We start from the raw sequence: 23,132 nt of genomic DNA on the forward strand, positions 1-23,132 counted from the left end.
ATGTAGGACTTTGTTTTAATAATCAATAGATTACATTTTGTTATCTCTGTCTTCAGTTTTATTTTCCAACAGGACCAGAAATAAATCTGATGTGGATATACAAACAGTGAACAGCTGTGCGTTTCCTCTACTTCAACTAACCAGCAGAGGGGGTTCTCTCTGCGTCAATGTTTTAATCCCGACCTATCACAGTAAAGCTACAACTCTTAATGAGAACGACCCTGAAGTGTTGGCAGTCTTACTTTTAAGGCCTCCTGGAGCTGCTGAGCCACAGCACGTGCCTGAGGGGAGTCCCCTTCACCGCGCGCGGCCAGGTCAGCCAGCTGGGCCATGAGCTGCTCTACCAGCTCACACTTGCCCTGCAGCTCCTGCCTGTACGGGCCCGGCAGAGCGTTGGCCAGCCTACGGCCCTCTGCCACCAGGCCACGGATGGCTGCCTGGCCTGAAAACGCACACACATATACTTACTTACACGTCAAAACATTTTGCTGGTTAAATTAATTACTTTTGGATGCATCAACACTGATAACACTATCACAAAAATTCCACTAGCCCACTGATAGTGATCTTGTCCCCCCCCAAACAGTGAAATGTGACTACAACAACACCCAACGTAATATTGTCCGACAGTTTGTTTTAACAAAGCCAGAAGACATGAACAGATAATATCATGTAAAACAAAAAAAAACATAAAAATGGGGCTGGCACCATGCAGTTTTTCACATTTTCCCTAATAAAAGAAATATAAAAAGTTCTCTCTGCTTCAGTTTTTGTACGAGTTCAATGGAAGTTCAATGGACTGTTGTGGTCTGACAAAAATGAATTTTAATTTTGGCTTCCAACAACTGTTTAAAAAACCAAAAGATCATTGTAAACAATTATTATGTCACATTTGACAATGATGTTCTTGTTACATATCCAGCACACTCTGTCATTAACAGTTTTGCTCCTCCCCAAGAGACCAAAACCCACTTCCCACAATTCTGTGGCAAGTTTAGCTCAGTTCATTTAATTCCTTTTCTTATTTTTACCAGTTGACTTAAATGTACATTTCTAGTAAATCCACTGATCAAATCCATTGGTGATCATCATATTTTTTGCATCACTGCTGCAATAAATGGTTCCTGAGTAGCTTTGGGACATTACCATTTGGCAAGTCTTTTTCTGTATAATCTCATGTTATGTATTCCTCAATTATACCTAAACCATTCTTAGAGCAGCCAGCACTCGGCTCTATTGTAAACATGTTAGATGTTGTTCAGGATTTTTGGAGCCAGGGCAAAACCAAAGAATGACACAGAAGGGCATGTTCACAAAGTGTACGGTCTGCAATCAAGCCGCAGAAACAGTGGGAGGAATGTCATGGATAATGAGAGGAAGACAGCGAGACAAAGAAATTGGGGAGTATAAAAGCCAAACTCACCCACACCACTGTCATCCACGGTGGGGTTGTCAATCCAACGCTGCGCCTGCTCAATCTTTCCTTCCAAGTGAACAGCCGCTTTTGCAGGCCTGCTGTTGGCCACAGCCTTGTTGGTCTTGGACTGCAGGTTCTGTAGGGCTGTTGCTATCTGTTTGGCCAAAGCTCTAGCCTCAGGCGTATCACCTTTACCCCTATAAGGAATTATCCACTTCATTCATCACAATAATATGACTGGAATGGGGTCTGTATGACCAACAGCCATCTTTTTGTATATCAGAAAAATAACAGTTTTTTTTCTCTCAAATTTACACACATATGAAAACAGTTTCCAAGTAACAGATAACATTAACAACACTTAACAGATAAACACTTAAACGTTGATGTTTACAGTCTCAAACTGATTCAAATACTAAGTGAAAATGTTTGAGCCACTTTTCTTTTTTTTTTTTTTCCCAGACGGTGGCCAATCACCTAAGGGTTGAACACAGAAATACAAAGCCAGCATAAACCGAGCTCACATCCCAGGCAATCATCAACTTACTGTCTCCTGAGATCAGATAGCTTGGCAGTCATGGCAGCGAGCTCTCCCATTGAGCGCAATATGTCCTCTCTTTCTTTGGGGTCCTCACACATGTCAGCAATTTTTCTGGCCTCAGTGAGCAGGGCCTTGATATTCTCTTCCCCCTCTGGGCCGCCATTAGGATCTGCGAGCCAGCTCTGCGGGAGGACAACACACAAATAAGCAAATCAAAAACGACCAAGACACCATAAAATGACGTTTGAATCCATGCTTTGGGAGCTGTCACCTAAGTTCTAATGACTCACTTGTGCAGCATCAATCCTTTTGGCGATGGCCTGCTTTGAGTTTGTCATGGCCTCCAGTTTGCGAGCAGCATTTTCCACTTTACCCGTGAGCACATCGAGCCCCTGGGAAACCTGCTGTGCCTTCTGCATGGCAGGTGGGGATGCTCCTTGACCTCTGGCGAGGACGAAAAAAACACATGGATACCATCAGGCATTTTTGGCCACAGGACTTTTTTGTTATTGTTTTTATAATGACTGAAACACGCCCCCCCTGCACCACAGGAACTACACTCAATTGTTATTCATAGAAAATCTTAACCAGGGTTTTTTTTTTCTGCCCCATACTTATGGGAGCTTTCCTAACATGAGGGGAACAATCTGTGATGTAGCTGCACTGTGACAGGTCTAGATAAAGAAAGTGTACAGCAATAGACTGAGTGTACAGGGAAGCACTGCCACTAGGTTTATTGAACATATAAGCAACCGATTACAATGTGATTTTGACTCATCCACTACCCACCGGCAATAATATCACTTCAGCGATCCCATCAGTTGTGCGAGTGCAAACAGAGAAAAAAAAAAAGCCCATGAAGGTTGTTCTTCAGGGAGCTCCCAATCCCCATAACCCTCAGGGAGCCCCTACAACTGTTTGGTCCAAACGAGCTTCCAAAGTGCAACCACAGTTGCTGGTTCTCTGGGTTCTTTCACTGAAAAGTTTAAACTTAATACCTCTATTTCCAGACATGGCTCAGAGGCATCTCTTAGTTTTCAAAAGAATGGATTTAACAGGGGCTGAAAGTAGATTATGGATTAATAGCAGACAGCTGCTTTTAATCTAGCCTGGCTCAGGGTCTCTGGTGACAATCAGATCTCATATCAGAGGGATAACACTTCTCCTCTTACACATGATAAACCCTTCTAATATGCTTACTGCATTACACCACTCAGCCTATAGGGATGAAAACTGAAACTACTTAATAAGAGAAGCATTTATTCCAAAAACACTAAATGTAGGAGCTCTCGAACTGAACATGTAACGAAAGATATGGACTGAGTGACATATTAAATAAAGTATTTTTCTATTCTATTCTATATTGGGAAAATGATCTCGTCCTGGCAGCAACACAGAAAAAAAGCAAAGCAGTAATGGTGACTATTGTACCTGGCCCTCATATCAGACACCTGGTCAGTCATCTGGCCCAGAGTCTTGGCTGTGCCAAGTATGTCTCTGCGCTCCTTGCCTGCACATAGTTCACCAACTTTACCAGCTTCATCCAGGATCTGCCGGATGGCCTGCTCGCCTCCATCCCCTGGAACCAAAACAAAGGAGGTCAGACATCCCAGTGATGTCACTAAATTAAATTGGGTCATCAGCCATAAGGTGTGACTAGAAGCAGAATGAATTGTTTAATGCAGCAGCATGGATGTGTTTGTTTTACCTGGTTGGGCATTTGGATCCTTCAGCCAGTTCTTAGCCTGAGCCATCTTGGAATCAATGAGCCCCAGGGCCCTCTTCATGGCCTCTGTGTCCTTTAGGTTAGAAAGCAGAGAATAAACCAATGTCTTACAGGGAATCAATTAAACAAAGGAAAATTAATATAATAAAAGACGCTGTTCAATGCTTTAATCAAACCGTATTAGACATCTTCTCTAATAAACATGCATTTTTAGAGTCAATATTTCCGTAACATTCTGTGGGAATGTTAACGTCATGGCACACAATGACAGTCATATCAAGAAATTAAGTCACGATTCATTGAAACTGAACTTTGAGTCTTTTTTTCTCACTAATGGTTTATCCCCTAGTTCAGGTTGATGTCATTAACAAACTCCAATATTTAAGTATTTCAGTTAAGGAAACATTTGTCAAATAGCACGTGCAGCATCGATGACATCCGTCAGAAACACCAACAACACAAAGCAAGCCATTTCCGTCTTTTTTTTTTTTTGCCATGGCCCATACAAAGCGTGTCATGTTATGAAAGCCAAACGACTCCCTGTTGTATCTCATTCAGAGCCAGATGGAAATACAACAATCTATCCAACAGTAACTTGTTCAACAATGAGACCTCTCATTGCCAAAGACTACCAAACAAAGCAGAGTCCTGTGGAACACAGAGCAAGGCAGAAGACCAGAGAAAAGGGATGAGAGGTTGAGTTAGCTTATTTCCTATTAACAAAGATTATTTTTTCCTATTCAGAAAAAAACAACTTGTTCTACTGCAGCTTGAGTCATCATCACAGAGAAAAGGGTTCCAAAGCAAATCAAGCTAAAAGACTTTTATTTTAAATAAAGGTTTATAATAAACTACGTCTGTGCCATCACAATGAAGTTCTCTTTGAAGTAAAGGCTAATGCGTAACAGGCATGTTAGTGCGAAAAAAAATAAGTGTGGTGTAAGAGACCTAAATGGTGAAGTGGGAAAAAAAAGCAGAAAGTCCAAAGGTGTTTTGTGACATCAGAGCTGCGTGGGTGTATTAGCTTACTGCTCAAACATGCTCAACATGCAGCTGCTATCCTGTTCTAACCATCTGTGTGCGAGTGTGGAAAAAGCCAGTTAAGTAACTAGAAAGACAGATGGAATTAGGATTTTTGCTCCAAAATCAATTGCAAACACACATTCATCCAAACCTGTAATCAAACACGAGGGATGGTTATATTCCAACATTAGACTTGGTGTGACTCAATGTATCAACAACAGGAACAGTGAATGTTAAGTGATCGTAAAAATGTTGATTTGTGAGAAAACTAGGCCACATCTGTTGGATTAAAACAGAAATCTAGCCATTCACACAGCAAAATCCATATCAGAATTTCTATGTGCTCTCCTCCATCAAGAGAAACCTGATGTTCATGGCAGGAAGAGATGAACCCTCAGAGAATTCTCCTTAATGACAACAAAAGTCAATATTGCATGAGTCAGGTGAATCAGTAACCTAACAAGCCAAGGATAGAGGCAGGTTTGAATGTCATTGGAGGGGGACACACAGATGTTGATACAATGTCATGTGATGAAGCGAAAGGAATCCTAAAAGAAAAAAAAACAAAAACAAAAACAAAAAAAAAACACTGCACAAATCAACATGTCAGCAATTCAACCTGCTTAAAACTGAAACAATAAAGCCCCACACCACTGGTAGCACAAAATATTCAAACTGGGATATCACTCAACGAATAGTCAAGTCAGCTTCATAACTGCCTCACAATTCAGAAACACGCAATGGCAGAACAAAGCACCAAACGGCACACTCATCTGTCAGACATGCTGCTGCACAACCAGGGAGCAACCGAGGTGAGGCTTACCTTCTACAGGGAGTGAAGGGAGAACAAAACAATAAGAAGAAACGACATGAATACAAACTTCAACCACACACACACAAACTAAAAGCAACGAAAAAATACAGTGTCAACAAAGAGAGAAGAGGCTCTGGCAAGAGATGTTTCAGACAGTCTCGGGACAGGAAAGAAGTAGTTTATGAAGTGTGAAAAACATTTTTAAAAAAAAAAGGACCTGATCATCTCCTTGCAGGCTTGAATATAGTAAAAATATTCACTGCTGCAACACTGATATAAAGCCGTCCTGCAACAAATGAAAACCTCATTTGTTCAAGGCTCTGGCTTAATGCAATAACTGTGGAATGGTGTGAGAGCACAGAAGAGTGAGGGATGGAAACAACTCAGCTTTTGTTTCTAAAAACAGTTTCCATTTGATTCTAATTAGGAATGCACAAAAACAAACTTTCAACACCTTGAACATTTCAAAGGGCAATTCTTTTTCTGTCTGCATATTTACTGTATGAACATCTCGTTTTTCATTACTTATTTTGCAGGCAAGGTATGTATCACAAATTTAGTAAATCCCTACACTAAAGGATACACAACAAGCTATATTTTGTAGCCTCGTAAGCCCGATGCGTGATGCAAGGCAAAGACTAATCAGTGCAGGACTGTCAGAGCAAAAATATTGGTTCAAATAAGCAGGATGTGTTACTTCTGGCCTTCAGTACAGTGGAGCGATACATCTGTCCAGGGGACCATGGCTTGATCAAACTGTTTTAAATGCAAATTTTTCACTTTTATGCATAGGACTCGGGGGGGGGGGGGGGGGGAGAGACACGACTGCTTCACATCCAAAACAAATTAAGCTCTCTGTCAGCTGTCAACCTGTATTCAGTATGTACCATATATGAATTTCAATTTGCTTTGAATGCTGACTAAACAAAACTCATGTTTTCAAATGCAAAATAAAAACCAGTCCATCTCCACCTGCTGACACCTTTCATGGCTCTGTATTCTAGTTTTTGCATTACATTTTTTGAATACATCTGCATCCTAATAAATATATTACAAATCTCTCTCTCTCTCTCTCTTTTTTTGGCCACACCACCAGCAAGCGGTTCAAAGGAATACTTTTAATTGCTTTTATTTTAGCATGTCGTGCCATATTTTCACTGCAAAAGAACAGTAGTTTACCAGAAGGTTTACATCTGTGCTAGCTGTGTTCAGAGTACAGAGATTTATAATACATTTTAAATCTCCTGCCACTGATTTCTTTTACATGCTCAAGTCTGTCTATTGAACTAGCATGTTCATATTTAGGGGACTATTCTTGGTGTCATATCATTTCTTTACATCTTCAGCATTCATCAAGAAAACATGCGATATTATCATTTACACTCCCAGAACTTATTCCGGCAATTTGTTTCCAGGGAAAGAGCCTTTTAGTGTTTTACTCCCTCTGCTTAGAATACTTTGCATAACTACTTGAATCTCAAGGAGCTTATCTGATTAAAAGACTTGGGAGACACAATAATGTACTTCTTTAGATTAAAAAAATCTCCATATGATAACTGATATTGATTATGACTTTGGAGTCCTGCTATTTTATGTTGTTTTGAAAGGCATTCTTGTGCATTTTTCAAGGAAACTTTATATAATGTTCATCTGCATGCATGTCTGTAAGCCTGGTAAATTGTGCTGCTTCTATCTTGACCAGAAATTTTAAATGTCAGTGAAGCTTTACCAGCCTAAATAAAAGGTTAAACTGCTAAGAGAACTATTTAGCATATCTATCACGTTAATAATGAGAAAGTTTGAGTTTCATGGTCCTAGACAAAATTAATTTATTGCACGCACCTTGTTGGCCCAGGCATCTTCATCCCAGGATGTAAGCTGCAGCACTCTGATGATCTCATTTATCTCAGCACTCATCTTCTCAAAAGTGAAGTTACGGTTCTTCAAGGCCTCTTCCACACCCTGGCTGCCAGAAGTCTTGGTTGTTACAAAGATTTTGATACCTGAAATGAAAAAATGTACTTCTGATGTCAATATCAGAGACTTTGTGTGTGTGTGTGTGTGTGTGTGTGTGTGTGTGTATATATATATATATATATATATATATATATATATATATATGTATATATACACACACATATATACACACACACACACACACACACACACACACACACACACACACACATACAGTCCCCTCCAAAAGTATTGGAACAGCAAGGCAAATTCCCTTGTTTTTGTTGTTCACTGAAGACATTTGGGTTTAAGATCAAAAGATGAGAATGAGACAAGAGTTCAGAATGTCAGCTTTTATTTCCTGGTATTTACATCTAGATGTGTTAAACAACTCAGGACATACCACCCTTTGTTTGAACCCACACATTTTTCAAGTGAGCAAAACTATTGGAACATGTGACTGACAGGTGTTTCTTGTTGACCAGGTGTTGCCTTTAAGGTTGATTGTTCAAACATTAAATAGCTCTGCATGTTTAAACCTATAAAGACTGAATTTCTTGTTAAAGAGGATAAACCAACATGAAGACCAGAGAGCTGTCTATGGGAGAAAAGCAAGCCATTTTGAAGCTTAGAAAAGAAGGAAAATCAATCAGAGCCATTGGACAAACATTGGGCATAGCAAGCACAACAATTTGGAATGTCCTGAAAAAGAAAGAAACTACTGGTGTACTGAGCAACAGACGTCGAACAGGTCGGCCAAGGAAAACAACAGTAGTTGATGACAGAAATATTGTGAGAGCTGTGAAGAAAAACCCCAAAACATCAGTAAGTGACATCACCAACGACCTCCACAGTGCAGGGGTGAAGGTATCACAATCCACTGTTCGAAGAAGACTCCGAGAGCAGAAATATAGAGGCCATACCACAAGATGCAAACCACTCATCAGCAGTAAGAATCGGAAGGCCAGATTGAAATTTGCAAAGAAGTACAGAGATGAGCCGCAAAAGTTCTGGAACACAATCTTATGGACTGATGAGACCAAGATTGATCTCTACCAAAGTGATGGAAAGGCCAAAGTGTGGAGAAAGAAAGGAACTGCTTATGATCCTGAAGCATGGTGGAGGTAATGTCATGGCTTGGGCATGCATGGCCGCTTCTGGAACGGACTCATTAATATTTATTGATGATGTAACTGATGATGGTAGCAGCAGAATGAATTCCGAAGTGTACAGAAACATTTTGTCTGCCAATTTACGGAGAAATGCATCCAAACTAATCGGGAGGAATTTTATCATGCAGCAGGACAATGACCCAAAGCACACTGCCAATAAAACAAAGGACTTCATCAGGGGGAAAAAGTGGAAGGTTTTAGACTGGCCAAGTCAATCACCTGACCTTAACCCGATAGAACATGCATTTCACCTCCTGAAGAGGAGACTGAAGGGGGAAACCCCCCGAAACAAACAAGAACTGAAAGAAGCTGCGGTAAAAGCCTTGAATAGCATCACAAAGGAAGAATGCAACAGTTTGGTGATGTCGATGGGTCGCAGGCTTGAGGCAGTTATTGCAATCAAGGGTTATGCCACCAAATATTAAATGTTACTTACTTTAAGATTATTTGTTCCTTTACTTTTGCTCACCTAAAAAATGCTGTGGTGTAATACAAATGGTGATATATCCTAAGTTGTTTAACGCATCTAGATGTAAATACCAGGAAATAAAAGCTGACATTCTGAACTCTTGTCTCATTCCCATCTTTTGATCTTAAACCCAAATGTCTTCAGTGAAAAACAAAAACAAGGGAATTTGCCTTGCTGTTCCAATACTTTTGGAGGGGACTGTATTGTGCTGTCAATCTGTTTACCGGTTACCATAGTTTATTTCTGCCTTGTGTTAAGTTAAGTTAAGTTAAATGCTACCGCTGCGCTGCACTATTGAGTTTGAGAGAAACGTCATTTCAAGCCTGTGTATGTCCTGTACGTATACAGATCTGACAATAAAGTTGACTTTGACTTTGAAAAAAAAAAAAAAAAAAACAGAACTCGCGATAAATAAATGCATATTTCAATGAAAACTTGCAGCCTAAAGTTGTGTATTTGCTAAATAATACGTGTAAAGTGAAACTTGACAGATGAAAGAATCTCCTGTGAGGGTACGGTGCAATTACCTGAGATGAGGATGGGCAGTAGCTCCTTTACTGTGTTCATAGAGTTTACCAGCATCACACGATGTTCCTGGTGTGTGAGCTCCTGCTGTCGCTCATCTATCATCTTTGCCATCTTTGTCATACCTAACAACATGCAACATATTACATTTAATTAGATATCAGGCTTTAAGTGCTACTTTAGGACAATCACACTCGCCCGTTTCCCTATAAGACACTTTAAAAGGAAACATGAAACTTTTTCATGGTTTATTAAAGATTTTGTTCGTTGTTGTTTCTTTTAATCATCTTGCATTATAAATTCAGGATGTAACTTTGTATTACTTGTGTTACAACATTTAATTGAGATTTATTCATAGATAGATTTATTTTTCTATCACTAAAGCTCAAAGTTAGTTCTGAATCTGTTCAGCAAAATCATTTCCTTAACATCGACCGACCTGGTCCCAGGTTCTTTGTGTATGTGATCAAGTCCTCCATCGTCTCCACCACCTCAGCTACGGTCAGATACTCCAGGATGCCTTTGCACACGCGGATTATTTTGCGGACCTATGATGACGTTTGGATAAAATGACAACAAAAGCAATTTTTAAAAAAAACAATATATTATCAGCGATAAGTGATTCTGCAAACACAGTTTGAAACCCCTCCACCTCACATTCCTTGTAATTATGTGTTTATAATGCTGCCTGCTGACATTCCAGCCCCTTTGTCCTGCTTCACTTCAGTTTTATGTGAACTGCTGGAGTCACCACTTCCCTGCATAGAGATCCCTGAGCCACACTGCAAAACATGATGGCACTGCTGACTGATGACTCTAGCTGACTACTGCAGACGTGTCAGGATGCCTGATATGTGCTTCCAGAGCGCTGATCTGCAACTTCTCTACATCCCAGAGCGGAAAAGAAGGATGGGCTTGATGGATGACACCTCTGTCCCATTCAAGATTTAGGAAATGTTTCTATAAGAGATATGGAGAGTTCCCCCCAGCATATTTATCAAGCATTCTGTCTCCTTTATAGGCACTATGGTGCCCAGGAGCAAGAGGAGGACAGGAATGGTTTCTATATTTATACCACAAGAGGTTGTGACAGCACTTCTCTGCCACACTCCAGTCGCTGAAGCCCTTCAACCTCAGCTCAATTAATCATTAAACCATCATCAAATTCAAAAAGGCTTCTGGTCAGTGGGGGCAAACCCTTATAAAGTAGGAAACTGCGACATAAATACCTGGAACTAATCTAATCAAATTCCATCCTCCATAAGCTAGTACATTTCTGCTGGTTGACAAAAAAAAATAATCTAATAATGAATAAATACCTCTGCCTCATCAAAAGTCAGGAGCAGGTCAGAGGTTCCAGATAGAATGCCCCGAGAGCCATCGATGAGGTAGTCCCGAGCAGGAACAGAATATGGATCAGCTTTAAGCATGGAGGCAGCTTGCACCAGCTTCGTGCATGCATTCTCCACTCTATTGAAAGCAGAATTTGCTTCATTTAGAGATCAGTTAAGAAAAAAGATAAGATAAATACAAAAATCCATACAAGTCATGCTGATGATACATAGCCCTTTGGAAGCCAGATGGACAATAAAAGTGGGAACAGTAAATTGCCAGCAGCAAAGACGCATGGAAAAGCAGCTGCTGTGAAAATGTAACTTTGTTTCATTTCCTTTTCTCGTGCGCGTCTCGTAACATTTTATGCAAATACTACTGTGGAAGCCAAATTAAATGATCGCATAGCACCCTCCATAACAACCAAAGGTAGTCAAGGCCTGACAAAAATTATAGCCTACATAACTATAAAGTGTTGTGAAATAACTAATCTGGTAAGAAAATTTCACACCCACAACACAAAGCTCAAACATCATGCAAACAGCTTATTTCAGACTTAGTCACCATAACACGTGGGACAGTAACTTCCTTCCTCAACAAGGTGAGTGATGAGCAGCTCAAGTATATTCACACGGTTGACACTGAGCTTCCAACAGAGCACACACAAGACACCATTTCCTTCAGAATGAGTCCAGGTTGAATTGTGTCTTCTCCATCCTTACTGTGAAGGCACATTCAGAGAAGTCTGCCACAGCTTTTAACACATGAAGATTAACACTTGATTATTCTAAGAAAATTGTCAAAAAAACCCAAACCATTATGTTTAAATAATTATACTGAATATGCAATGAAATCTGATTAGATTCTGACTAAAAGCCCTTTCAAGGCCAACTTATTTATCTCATGAAAAGAAGTTTATTTGCTTTCATAGGAAGTGTAAAGCTCTACTCTGATTGGCTGTGGACCCATTTAACACCAGCTTCCACGGAACGGTAAATGATTGATATAGTTGCCTCCTGGGTGTGATGCACTCAGTGGTCTCCAGAGCAGCAAAATCTGCAGGCTCAGCAATGCGATTCAGTGTCATACATGCCACCAGCATTGTATCAACAAGCATTCTGCACATGGAAACAGGCAACAAGCCAAGAAACAACACGTGTTCCAATTCCCACAGTATGCAGACTTCCTACTTTTGCCTATGGCCTAATTGTTGGAACGAGCTACAGTTCTTGCCATTTTCCACACATTAAGCGTTGCAAAGGAGCAAAACAGAAGGAACTCAGTTTCCATTTTGTCTTTAGAATTAGGTTTCCTTAAAAAGAAAGGCCCATGTGTGCTCATGACATTAAAGCTAATGTGTGAGTCTCTATGGTGTGAGCCAGCAGTGTCCTTCAGCGTGCACTACATATAAACAGCCATGCAATAACCGGACCCCAGCAGACACTATAATTAGTGATGGAGATGCATTCCAGCACATGTGCTGATGGATGACGACAGGGTGACGATGTGACTTTGAGGCACCAAATGTGTGGAGCCTGACAACCTGTTGCCTGCCATCCCTGACCTTGGCGGCTCCCCGATTCGTCTTTTCCCCACTTGACTATAGTATCCGATTTGATAAGAATCACTGAAAGACTGAGTGACAGAAGAATTAAATGATTTTAATGATTTTAAATGAATGATTTCTCTTTTCTAGAGAAATGTTCTTCTTTTATATGTCAACCAAAAACATAAAGCAGTAGCAAGTGACTCTAGTGACTTATATAGCCCCCCTCCTAATGGGCAAAGGAACTCCTCCCAGATAAGAAGTATTTCAGTTACACCAGAGCAAGACTCTGAGGCACTTAACATGCCATGTCTGACCTTTGCCTGGACACAGCCAGCCATTACTGCAACAGATAAAGAGAAAAACAGAGAGCCAAAGAGAAACTAGTGGGTTCCACACTGTCAGGAGAGAGTGATTTAATCTATATACATTTAAGATGTTTGTCATAGCATGCATTTAAAGTGTTCCAAGAGATCCTCTGGTGCTTACTTGATAAAAGCTGGTGGCATATCCCTTTTCATGATCTGGTCCTCCGTGGTTTGTACAGTCTCCTTTCCGACCTGGAAGATACAGAAACTCTCTTAGTAAAGACAACAAGACAATTATAATATATAAAAAAAAGGCAAATGGGGAAATAATGAGAAACACAAGAGCAAACTAAAGAAAAAGAAAAATCATCTTTATTATTCAGAGATGAAATTGTTTGAGATCATTCATAACGAATGGTAAGTACGGTAATAGTATTTTGCAGCGATGAATGCAGCAATTTTTCACGAATACTAATCTTGATCAGCCATCTGAGCACAAGAACATTTAACATAAACCTGTTGACTGAAGCAGGGGCTCGGTGCGTCATATCCAGTAAGTTTCAAGGTGACATCAATATCTAGTCATTCATTCTCTTTCATCTCTTCCGGGGGGACAGTGGGTGAGAGCCCGATGCAGCAGGAGATGGGTGAGCACCACAGGCAGATCATTACTACCTTAATATGTCAACACAGGTGATGCAGAATCTCTGAATTTATTTAGAGATGAGAGAATTGAGATAGAGAAGTGTGGCAGGAAAAGAGTCTGATCAAATTCATCAGTACAATTATAATTACGATCAAAACTGAGCCGCCACATTGCATCCGCTTTTTGCAGAAGCTTTGTTTGCCTTTTTTGTCAGAAGCTCTGGACATTTTTATCACGTGCTGCATATCTTCTGCTAAGTGTTGCAGATAGCTGCAGTGTTTTCATTTCAGCTGTCTGCACATAAACCATCTGTTTACTGCTATATTGTTTATTAAACGGCTTCACTGGATCAGATTTTTATTAATGTGAATATTTGTCAGTCCTTTAGATGCCTCATAAAAGCACTCCCTTGTGACATTGATGGGTATAGATGACTCACTTTGACCAATAAAGGCCACAGGTAACCTTCCTATCCGATAGCATGGGCAATCTCAGCTACCTCCAATAGCTACCAGGTCAGATATCCAATGGTCTACTAGCTCATCTGAATCAGTGCAAAACATGTTTAACTGCAGTAACCAAAGAAACGGCACCAATTCTTCTTGTTTGTCAATGATTCTAACTTCAATCATGGGTTAATTTGATATTAAACAAACTTTAAAAAAAACAGATTATTTATCTTGTTTCCTTTGTAATGAGAAGCCAAACAGCTTTCATATTTAGACATCTGCATCATAAATGCCTAAACAGTTGAGGCAGGGCACACCCTGAGGAATCTGATGATTGTATCATCAGTCATAAAGATATGTACACAATAAGGTTCACCACTGCGTTTCATAAGAGGGGCCACAGCTGTTCTGACTTAGTAATGTTTCAAGTTTAGATGTATTTCGCAAATTCTATGTAACTCAAGCACGGTTTATACATTGGAATCGTTTCATAGGCATGAATAAAAACTTTGTTACTCCTCCTAAGGGAGTTTCGCCTTTAATCATGCAGTTTTCCAGAGTGATGTCCGGTTACTTGACCAGCAAACCATTATTTCGACAAGGCAGCTGCTGGAGGTAGGGGGGAGGCACAGTTATAATGTATAAAGCAGCTGAACGCCTCCTCTCCTTTACATGCCACAATGACTCACCTCCCCCACCATGACCTCAGCTCTGTGGGGAGACACAACTCACCCACGTCGAGCTGCCATGGCTGAGAGATCAAGTGGTCACAGTGGGGCACTGATCGTACAGACTGAGGCTACGGCTACACAAAAACGTTTTTTCACTGTAAACGATACTTTTTCTTATTGTTTGGCTGTCGCGGCCACACGGAGCTGGCGTTCCCACTACCCCAAAACGATAGTTTTTGAGAACGGGTTCCAGAGTGGGAAGATTTGAAAACGGGGTCGTTTCGTTTCCATTGTTACAGCGAAAACGGATTCGTTTACATCTGCGTCACAGCCACATGGCTAACGCTAGTGACGTATACACATACGTCAGTGACCAGAACAAAAAGCGGCTTCCATTCAAAATCCGGAAGAAGAAGACAACACAACAAGGACAGACAGCGATCATCATGGACCCCACAACATTGATAGCAGCACTGCTGCAGACACTGCTAACTACAGCGGCGTTGTTGAAGGAACAACGTGAGCTTCGCGCTGGTAGAAGTAGGGGCGTACACACATGCGCGTTGCTTCTTCTATTGTTCTGGTGTAACCGGTGGGGGTGGCTTACAGCGCACCTAGAGGTGTTTCGTGTGTACTGCATCGTTTCCATGAGGACACAGAAGCTTCCCCGTGTGGTCACAATAATTTTCGTACCCGTTTTCAAAAAAACCCTCGTTTCGTTTTTGTGTAGCCGTAGCCTGAGTTTGAAAAAGATGCGTCACCTCCCGAAAAGGAAAATCATCAGCCATTGTTCTTAATATTTTCACAAATGTACACACTACACTGTCACACACTCAATTCAGCCTTCCAAAATATGTCCAACATGTATCACCATGTTGAACTTCAAGACCCTCACTTCCTGCTAGTAATTTTGGTTATTCAAGATTAGGTTTTGACACTACGGTGAGAATTCCCAGAGAGCTTGTTAACGTGTCAGGATACAGGCAGTAGCAGAGCCATTCCAGCTGGTTGACGTGGACGCAGTAATGGAGCAGAGTAGACATACATTTCTCACTCTCTTTTCACTGGGCCTGAGGGACTTTGAGTAAGGGTAAATGAATAAATAAGGGCCAAGGGTTGTGCCAAACTAAAATCTAAAGCTAAGCAAATAAAGCTATCCAACTCAGAGCGAAGTGGCAGTGTGCATAAGCCACCCTCACATTCCACCAATGAGTAGCTCTGAACAAAAGCCAACAACAACTAAAGTTGACCTGTCCCACTGAACTTTTGTTTTGGGCTTCAAAACAGTTTCCTGTTGTTGAAATATTTTTAGAATCTTCTTCTTTCTTCAGGGACATTTTGTAAACTCGGGTAAATTTGGGTGTAGATTTTCTTTGGATAATGAAACAGCTGCACGATTAATCAACTCAATGAAAGCAGCACAACGTGACAATTTTCATCTGAACTTTTATGCTGACAATAATCCCCTCTTAAATAAATGCATTTCGCAGACTGTGGCTTGTGCTGTGTAATCGCTGCTCTACATCATCTGTGGGCTGTTCAATTCTTGGTTGGAAAAAAGGTTTTTAGATGCTGCATTTGGTGGCTTGCGACACATTTTTAAACAATTTTATTAGGGCTGGGACTTTAGCGCGTTAATTTCGATTAATTAACTACACACATATTAGCGTGTTAAAAAAAATAACGCATTTTAATCGCACACTATAATTTATTTATTTATTTATTTATTTTTTTTTTTTTAATACAGACGAATGGAAGCGTCGACAAGAGCGTGGTCAGCAACCCCATAGCTACCCCAACTTTGGGGCTAGAGGCAGGTTTACTGCTCACAAAGAACAGAAGTGCAGTGCAACAACGACAACAATATTAAGAAGTAAAGAATCACATATGTTGCTGCGTGGTAGCCTATCCCCGTTTTTCGTTCTTTAGCTGATAAATATACATATGGAAAGGTATAAAACACCAGCTTTACTGGTGAAACGGCTATCCACATTGTTCCTAGATCTACAGTAGCTGTGGTGATGTCATTCTACAGTCAGCCAATCACGTCTGTTCTCAATTTCCCGGGGAAATCGGAGGTCTAAAATAATATTTCCATAAAGCAGATTTATGAGATAAATAGAAACCCTATTTAATTGTATTCTCAGTTTAATTCGTTTTTGAATAGTCATATGTTACAGTTTTCCTCTCATTTTAGCACCCATTCACTCATAACATAGCTAAACTGCAATTCTAAATGGATATTTGGCAATTCTAACTGGAATATGGCGATTTTGAGAATGTCCTTCTTCAAGTAACACAAATAAGGTAGGAAATCCCAGTTGTTTTTCATATGCTCGCCGAAACACTATTATCAAATAGTCTTCTTGTGACTTGGTTTGTTAGTCGACTCTAGGTGCTTGCAGTCTATCTAGAGCTACTTGCTAAGTAGCCTAGTGTCAGTGCAGTTAGCACCATCTTTTGAAAATAACGGACACACTTTTTACTTTATGTTAGGTTGCCAGCGTGCTTCCTCTGCCATAATGTGATGCGAGTAGATTGGCTTGAGTAGGCTATGTGTCCGCTGTGGCAGCGGACAGACTGGTGTGAGCAACAAGTTTGAACGTAATGTTGTGCCTGTGTGATTTAGCACTGTACAGGCTACTGTTGGAAGCCCGCCGGGTAGAACTATCTCTTGAAAGTTGTACAACTGTTGTGCGTCAGATGAGATGAAATAGAAAGTCCGCACTGTAGCTCATTCACTCCCAGCTCTTTTTTTCCAAGATGAAGTTGATCAAAACTTATTTGAGGAACACAGTGGGCAAAGTAGCCTTTGTGGATTGGCTATTTTATCCTGAGTGAACGGGCTATGAATGAATGAGATGGACAGGTATGCCTGTGTGTGTGTGTGTGTGTGGTTGCGTACACGGGCTGGGGCTGTCTTGCCCCTGGACCTTCAGCTGTTCCACCACAACGCACAGTGCGACATCTGTCTGCTTGTGAGCAGTAAGCTCCGCTGATAACTTAAAGATTACAGTATGCAAGGCTACATTACACTATGCAAGGCTGCATGCAGACGGTGGAGTAATGGGTCAGTAACGTTGTTGCGTTGATGCGCGCGGGGGGGGGGGGGGGGGCTGTTTTGACTAGCAACCCCTCACATTCATGCAGCAACTGCATAGCAACCCCAACGAAAAATCGCTGGCGCCGCCGCTGATCAAGCCTCAAATATCACCTCAACGCTAAACATGTAGCAGCTAGCGTGGAAGCTAACGGGGGCCCAACGCAGCTTAACATCCAAGATTCTATACTGTGTTTTCATGCATGCTACATTCAGATTTCAAATAGGGATATGTTCTGTGTTTGTTGAAATATTGTTGAAAATGTTAATTTTCTAAAGGATAAAGTATATGCGATTAAAATGCGATTAATTTCGATTAATTAATTTCAAAGCCTGTAGTTAACGCGATTAAAAATTTTAATCGAGTCACAGCCCTAAATTTTATATATTCTGCATATTTTGCAACTTCACGAAATTGGAATAGCCTTTTGACCTCAGACACCTAACACCTTGTCCTCATGCTGAAGTGCCATTTTGACTGAAAAGCTTGCTGCACTTGACTGAGTAATCTCAGAACCGTATTGTTAAGACGACTCTTATGTTTACACAAGATCAAGTCAAGTTTAGACACGAGCAAAACGAAACTAAGGAGAAGAAACAGAATTATTGAGAGCTGTGTGAAAGCCAGCGGCTGCTTGCAAGCTGCATTTAACGAGCACTGAGTCATTCTCCCCAAAGCATCATGCAGGAATCTCTGAAACCAAGCAAATAGGGCTCTGGGTGTAATCAACAGGTCATTGCTGTCTTCCTTTTCCTCTTTCCTTATTGAGCCCCATCCTGTTGTCTGAAGTTCAAGAACAGTCAGCTGCAACGATCCAACAAATTTGCTGCAAAAATAGAACTGTGACCATGTTTATAGCTGTTACTAAGCAGTGTGTCATGCCTCGCCTTTTTCTGGCAATGTGAGCTCTGTCGTGATCGTGGACCACATGCTTGTGACACCAATAAGACCAACTTTGTCACCTGGGTAAGATGAGATCTTTTATATCCCACAGTCCAGTACGGCATCTTTAAATTCTGTGTTGACTGACAAACAGCTCAAACCCAAGGCATTTTTCATTGATATTTGATCCTGAAGGGAGGGAACATGGGAAAGGAGGCAGAGATGAGGTGAGCTGCAACCCCCAACCCAGATCACAACCATATTCTGCTCCTTTAATAGAATCTAACAAACCACTTTACAGAAGGACAGCTGGTCACTTCCACATTCCTTTTTTTAAACCTTTCACAGATTCAGTGTCATCCTCTTCCATGCTGCTTTACAGCTCTTCTGGCTGTCAGTCTCCTTTTAAATTTGAGTCTGGAGTGGAAACACTGACAGTCCCTTTTACCATCCAAGAGCGCCATGTAGAAACCCTGTGTTGTGAAGTAGATTGATAAAGTGGCTGCTTCTTTAGAACAGACTTGGCTTTGTTGACAGCAACCCATCCCTCTACCAGGCGAAGAAAGGCCAGTCTGAGAGCCTCGAGGCTGCAAAGACAGAGCCTGCCTTTCACATGTTGGGCAGTGTTAGCACAATGCTGTGATAGTCATGGTGAGCAAAAAAAGATCTATGATGGCAAAATGCTGGCAAGCGGGGGCACCAGCCCCCTTCAGAACATACTGCATTTTACTATCCAAGGAGGTTTGTTCCCTCACAAGTGCGAGGCACTGATTGTCACTTTAAGTGACTTTGTGGTACCATCAGATGACAATTTGATGGCACTGCCCTCATTGGCAACCTTTGATCGACACTCTCAGAGCTTACAAGTTCTGCATTCCAAGATATCAAATATCAATCGACTCATAATCACTCAGACGGGCAGCAGAAAGGTTGCACTCAAGGTCAATGCCTTTATCATACATCTGTCAAGTGGTGTCAAACGTTATTTATCTATTTGGTTCAGGAAGTAGTTACACTTGGTGTGTCCGAGGTGATGAAAGACACAAATCAAATGGCCTACTTGGCAGTGGCAAAGCAGGTCCTGCAGCCAGGCAGAATATATCACAAGTATCTATCTCGTGTTGCAGGGCCCGAACAGCTCACGCAGAGTTAGTGAGGGGCAGCACTCGTCAGCATGAATCCTCCTTTAAAGGAGTAAATCAATAAAAAGCTTTGCTATAAGTCACTTGTGAACGAGGACTGCTAAAAGAACAGAGCAGTGGATGACTTTTATTAGGAAGTTGGGGAGGAAGTGATCACATCAAGCAGAGTATATCCGAAAGATAAAAACACCAATTTTCACTTCCTATGCACTGTAGCACTATGACTATGTATTTTACATATCTTAAAGAATATCAAAACATTGAAAAATAAATAATGAATATATCTGATGAACAAAGCCAAACATCCACACTTGCAACTTGCTTTTCCATTAGGTGTTCACTCAGACCTCTATGACCATCATTAAAGTAATACTATGTAACTTCCCAAAAAGCCCATTATGGAGCTCCCCCTACAGGCTTGGAGGTAATGTACAGTTACACTGTCGTAAATACAACACCCTTTCGCTTTCACGTTTCACGTTTGTTGACGAACCGGCGAGGAGTCAGAAGGTGCAAGCTATGTCGACCGAGAAGGTAAGAGTAATCAAATGTAGCTGGGAGCGTGAGAGGGGTCTATTTGTTTTTGCGGTAGGTGTGTCAGAAAGCAAGTCGAAGTACTTCCGCTCAGCTCCCGGGCCGGTCCAGCAAAGTTACATAGCGCAGTTTTTCCAACTCAGACCCCCGAAGGGCATAGGAGACAGGCCAATCGTAATATTAAAACTCATTCTAGCCGCACAATTTTTTTCAAGCTGTTATTTTAAGGTAGAAATGTTGCATAGTATTACTTTAAACAAGGCCTCTACTCAAGTTTGACTAATAAATTGAAGGTGTATATGGGTGTATGAATAGTGAAAGTCTCCCAAGCAACAAGCAAGGTTCCTTGTCATACAATTACAGATAAGGATGCTGCTTTAATTGGGCCACAAGCGCTCAGTACAGAATACTAAGAGAACAAACTACTGTAAAACTCCGTAATGTCACTCAGTACCGAGTTAACACTTTCTAATCAGTGTAAGTAATCTAAAACTGGCTTGTTTTCATTCCAAAAACACAAACCGAGAAAGGACACACATACAGTATGTGCACTTGCTTTGTATGGTCCAATACTGTGGCAAGAAAAACTAAGGCACAGTGACACATAAATCACTGTATTGTTCGAATCCAAAATAATCTCAATGTATGTTAGTGATTAAAAAATGAAGTAAAAAATCCTCCTTAACACTGCAGCTTATTGCTGCTACAAGTGGTTTAACCAAGTGTTCAGTACAAGGCCTTCAAAACTTTTTCCACCAAAACTGATTGACAGATTTGCTCAAAGACACAGAAGATTATAATTCTTTGATAACCTTTAGCTTAAGCCCAAGGTGTTGGTCTTTCAATAAATGGTATCAGTGCACATACTTGCCATAAACGTGACCACTAGGTTCCCCCTGAACCTACTCCTATAGGGAACCTTGGCAACCAACAAAATGGGGTGTCTTAATGCAGAATGGTTTTCTTAGCCCAAACCATGACCTTTTCCCATTACCTAACCAGTTGGTTGTTATTCCACTCTCTACCCAAGGAGTTTCTCAGGTACATTCTATGCCTGTTTCTGTCTAAAGAGTTTTTTTTTTTTACCCCAAGTGCAGCAAAAGATAGGAGTTAAGAAGAAATGATTTCAACATTAGAAAAAAAAATTACTGTTTTTAAAATGACATCAACAACATTTCCTCTTAGTCATTCAAACGTGAGTCTTTTGGAAAAAGTGACATTACTAGTACACTATAGGCTTAAGACATGGTCTGCAGCCGTAGAAAGCTCATAAAAGGGTTTCCTGTGGCCGTTCCAAGTGGAGCAGCCAGCTGCCGGATCTTGCCGGCTTTGCTTCCTGCATTTCCTCGTCAACTCCCTCCTCCACGCCCCCCTATCCTGACAATCTTTCATCACGCTGAAACAAAAAAAAAGAAATGACTACAGGTGCAGCATTAACCCTCAAAACAGAAATGTATTTCTGTAGATTGTCTCTTATTTGGAACTACGCAATCATTTGAGACTAAACAGTCCCTGAACTGTTCCCAAGATGACTTGATCCAATGCTAAACAGCATGAAACAGTTCCCTTAACAAATAGCAGGAAGCTTGAGTAGCAGGTAATAGGAACTGCTTTCTTTTGTATGACTTTAAAGCACTTAAGTTAATGAATAGATTTGTTTCCTATCTGTAAAAGGCTTACAGAAAAAGTCGACTGAAATTACTATTCAGGACCTCATCAAATGCTGACAAAACCACAAACATTCCTAGACTACTTCCTTATTTTGTATCGTCTGTATTTCTCTCAGCATTAAAGGAATTTTAAGAACTTATTCCAAAAATATCTAAAAGTGTTGCAAACGTTTGTGCTGACTGAGTGAAAAGTTTGTCCTCCTATTTTTTTCCTCAACACCTTGACTACAGCTGAGCCCAGCTTGTAGTAACCACATATTTCTGGTATTGCATAAACACAGCAGTATTTTGTAACTTCTTGAATATGGCGGAAAACGGCAGTTTTTTTTTTGTTTGTTTTTTAATTCAATGAGCATCGTGACACAGCCAGTGAATGAACTGCTCATAGATGCATCCTCAAATCCTGTGACCTGGAAAACCAGAAGACGAATGCTCAGATCCAACATCTCAGGCATTATTTTCTTTACCACGTGTCAAAAAAAAAAAAAAAAAAGGGCCCATAGATGTAATGAAGTGCAATCGCCCTTAATGTTAAAAAGCCTGCTTAGCAAACTAATAGCCGATTGCTGACAAAGACGAGTGTTTACAGCAGCAGGACACTGTTTAAACTCTCAGCATCACTTCATAAACATGCACAGCTATTTTCCCCTCACAACATTTCAGATGCAATGGGGCTGTAAAGATTCAAAAGTTTCTTGGCAGTGCTGTGTTAACTTACAAAAGCAGAAAAATGCCCCAAGCGCTCCAAGTTTGTACCACTGCAGGTTTACAGCTCTGCTACCTACGTAGCATATCTTTTACCTTATGTAGTCACTGTTGCAGCAGCCATGTGTGCAATAAGCTCAAGTCTGTCTTTTTGCAGAAGTTTTCGACAGTTTCTCACACAATACCAGGCAGACCACTAACAAACAGCAGTTGACCACATCTGGCAAGCAAAGACATGCATCAAGGGTTTAACATGTATCACAAACACAGATTACCAGCCTCCTTTTAGCCTACCTAACAAGGTTTTCCAATGATAGGCTTAATAAATCTTTTCCATGTATGAGCAATGTTGCCCATTCAAAGGAACAGCCTAACCCCCCCCCCCGAGCTGGGACACATTCGGCCTCCTTGGGAATTCTTCACATTCCTTACATTCATCTTTAATTGAGGTCTCTCTCATTGTCTCTATCAGACATAACAAGTCAGAGATGCTGTGCACTACT

General features: G+C 40.8%; 1 protein-coding gene across 1 annotated transcript in view; it reads right to left on the reverse strand.

Moving 5' to 3' along the window:
• Positions 1–23,132, reverse strand: part of LOC142374590 (vinculin) — a 31,334-nt gene that overhangs the window by 5,063 nt on the left and 3,139 nt on the right. The window contains exons 2-12 of the mRNA XM_075458329.1: positions 13,011–13,081; positions 10,963–11,113; positions 10,083–10,191; positions 9,646–9,768; positions 7,364–7,524; positions 3,667–3,757; positions 3,390–3,537; positions 2,249–2,402; positions 1,965–2,140; positions 1,424–1,614; positions 243–442 (exon numbers count right to left, since the gene is read on the reverse strand). Coding sequence (XP_075314444.1) covers positions 243–442; positions 1,424–1,614; positions 1,965–2,140; positions 2,249–2,402; positions 3,390–3,537; positions 3,667–3,757; positions 7,364–7,524; positions 9,646–9,768; positions 10,083–10,191; positions 10,963–11,113; positions 13,011–13,081 — 1,575 coding nt within the window. The remainder of the gene's footprint in view (positions 1–242; positions 443–1,423; positions 1,615–1,964; positions 2,141–2,248; positions 2,403–3,389; positions 3,538–3,666; positions 3,758–7,363; positions 7,525–9,645; positions 9,769–10,082; positions 10,192–10,962; positions 11,114–13,010; positions 13,082–23,132) is intronic.

This window comes from Odontesthes bonariensis, chromosome 23 (assembly GCF_027942865.1).
Source record: "Odontesthes bonariensis isolate fOdoBon6 chromosome 23, fOdoBon6.hap1, whole genome shotgun sequence".
NCBI classification, from domain to species: domain Eukaryota; kingdom Metazoa; phylum Chordata; class Actinopteri; order Atheriniformes; family Atherinopsidae; genus Odontesthes; species Odontesthes bonariensis.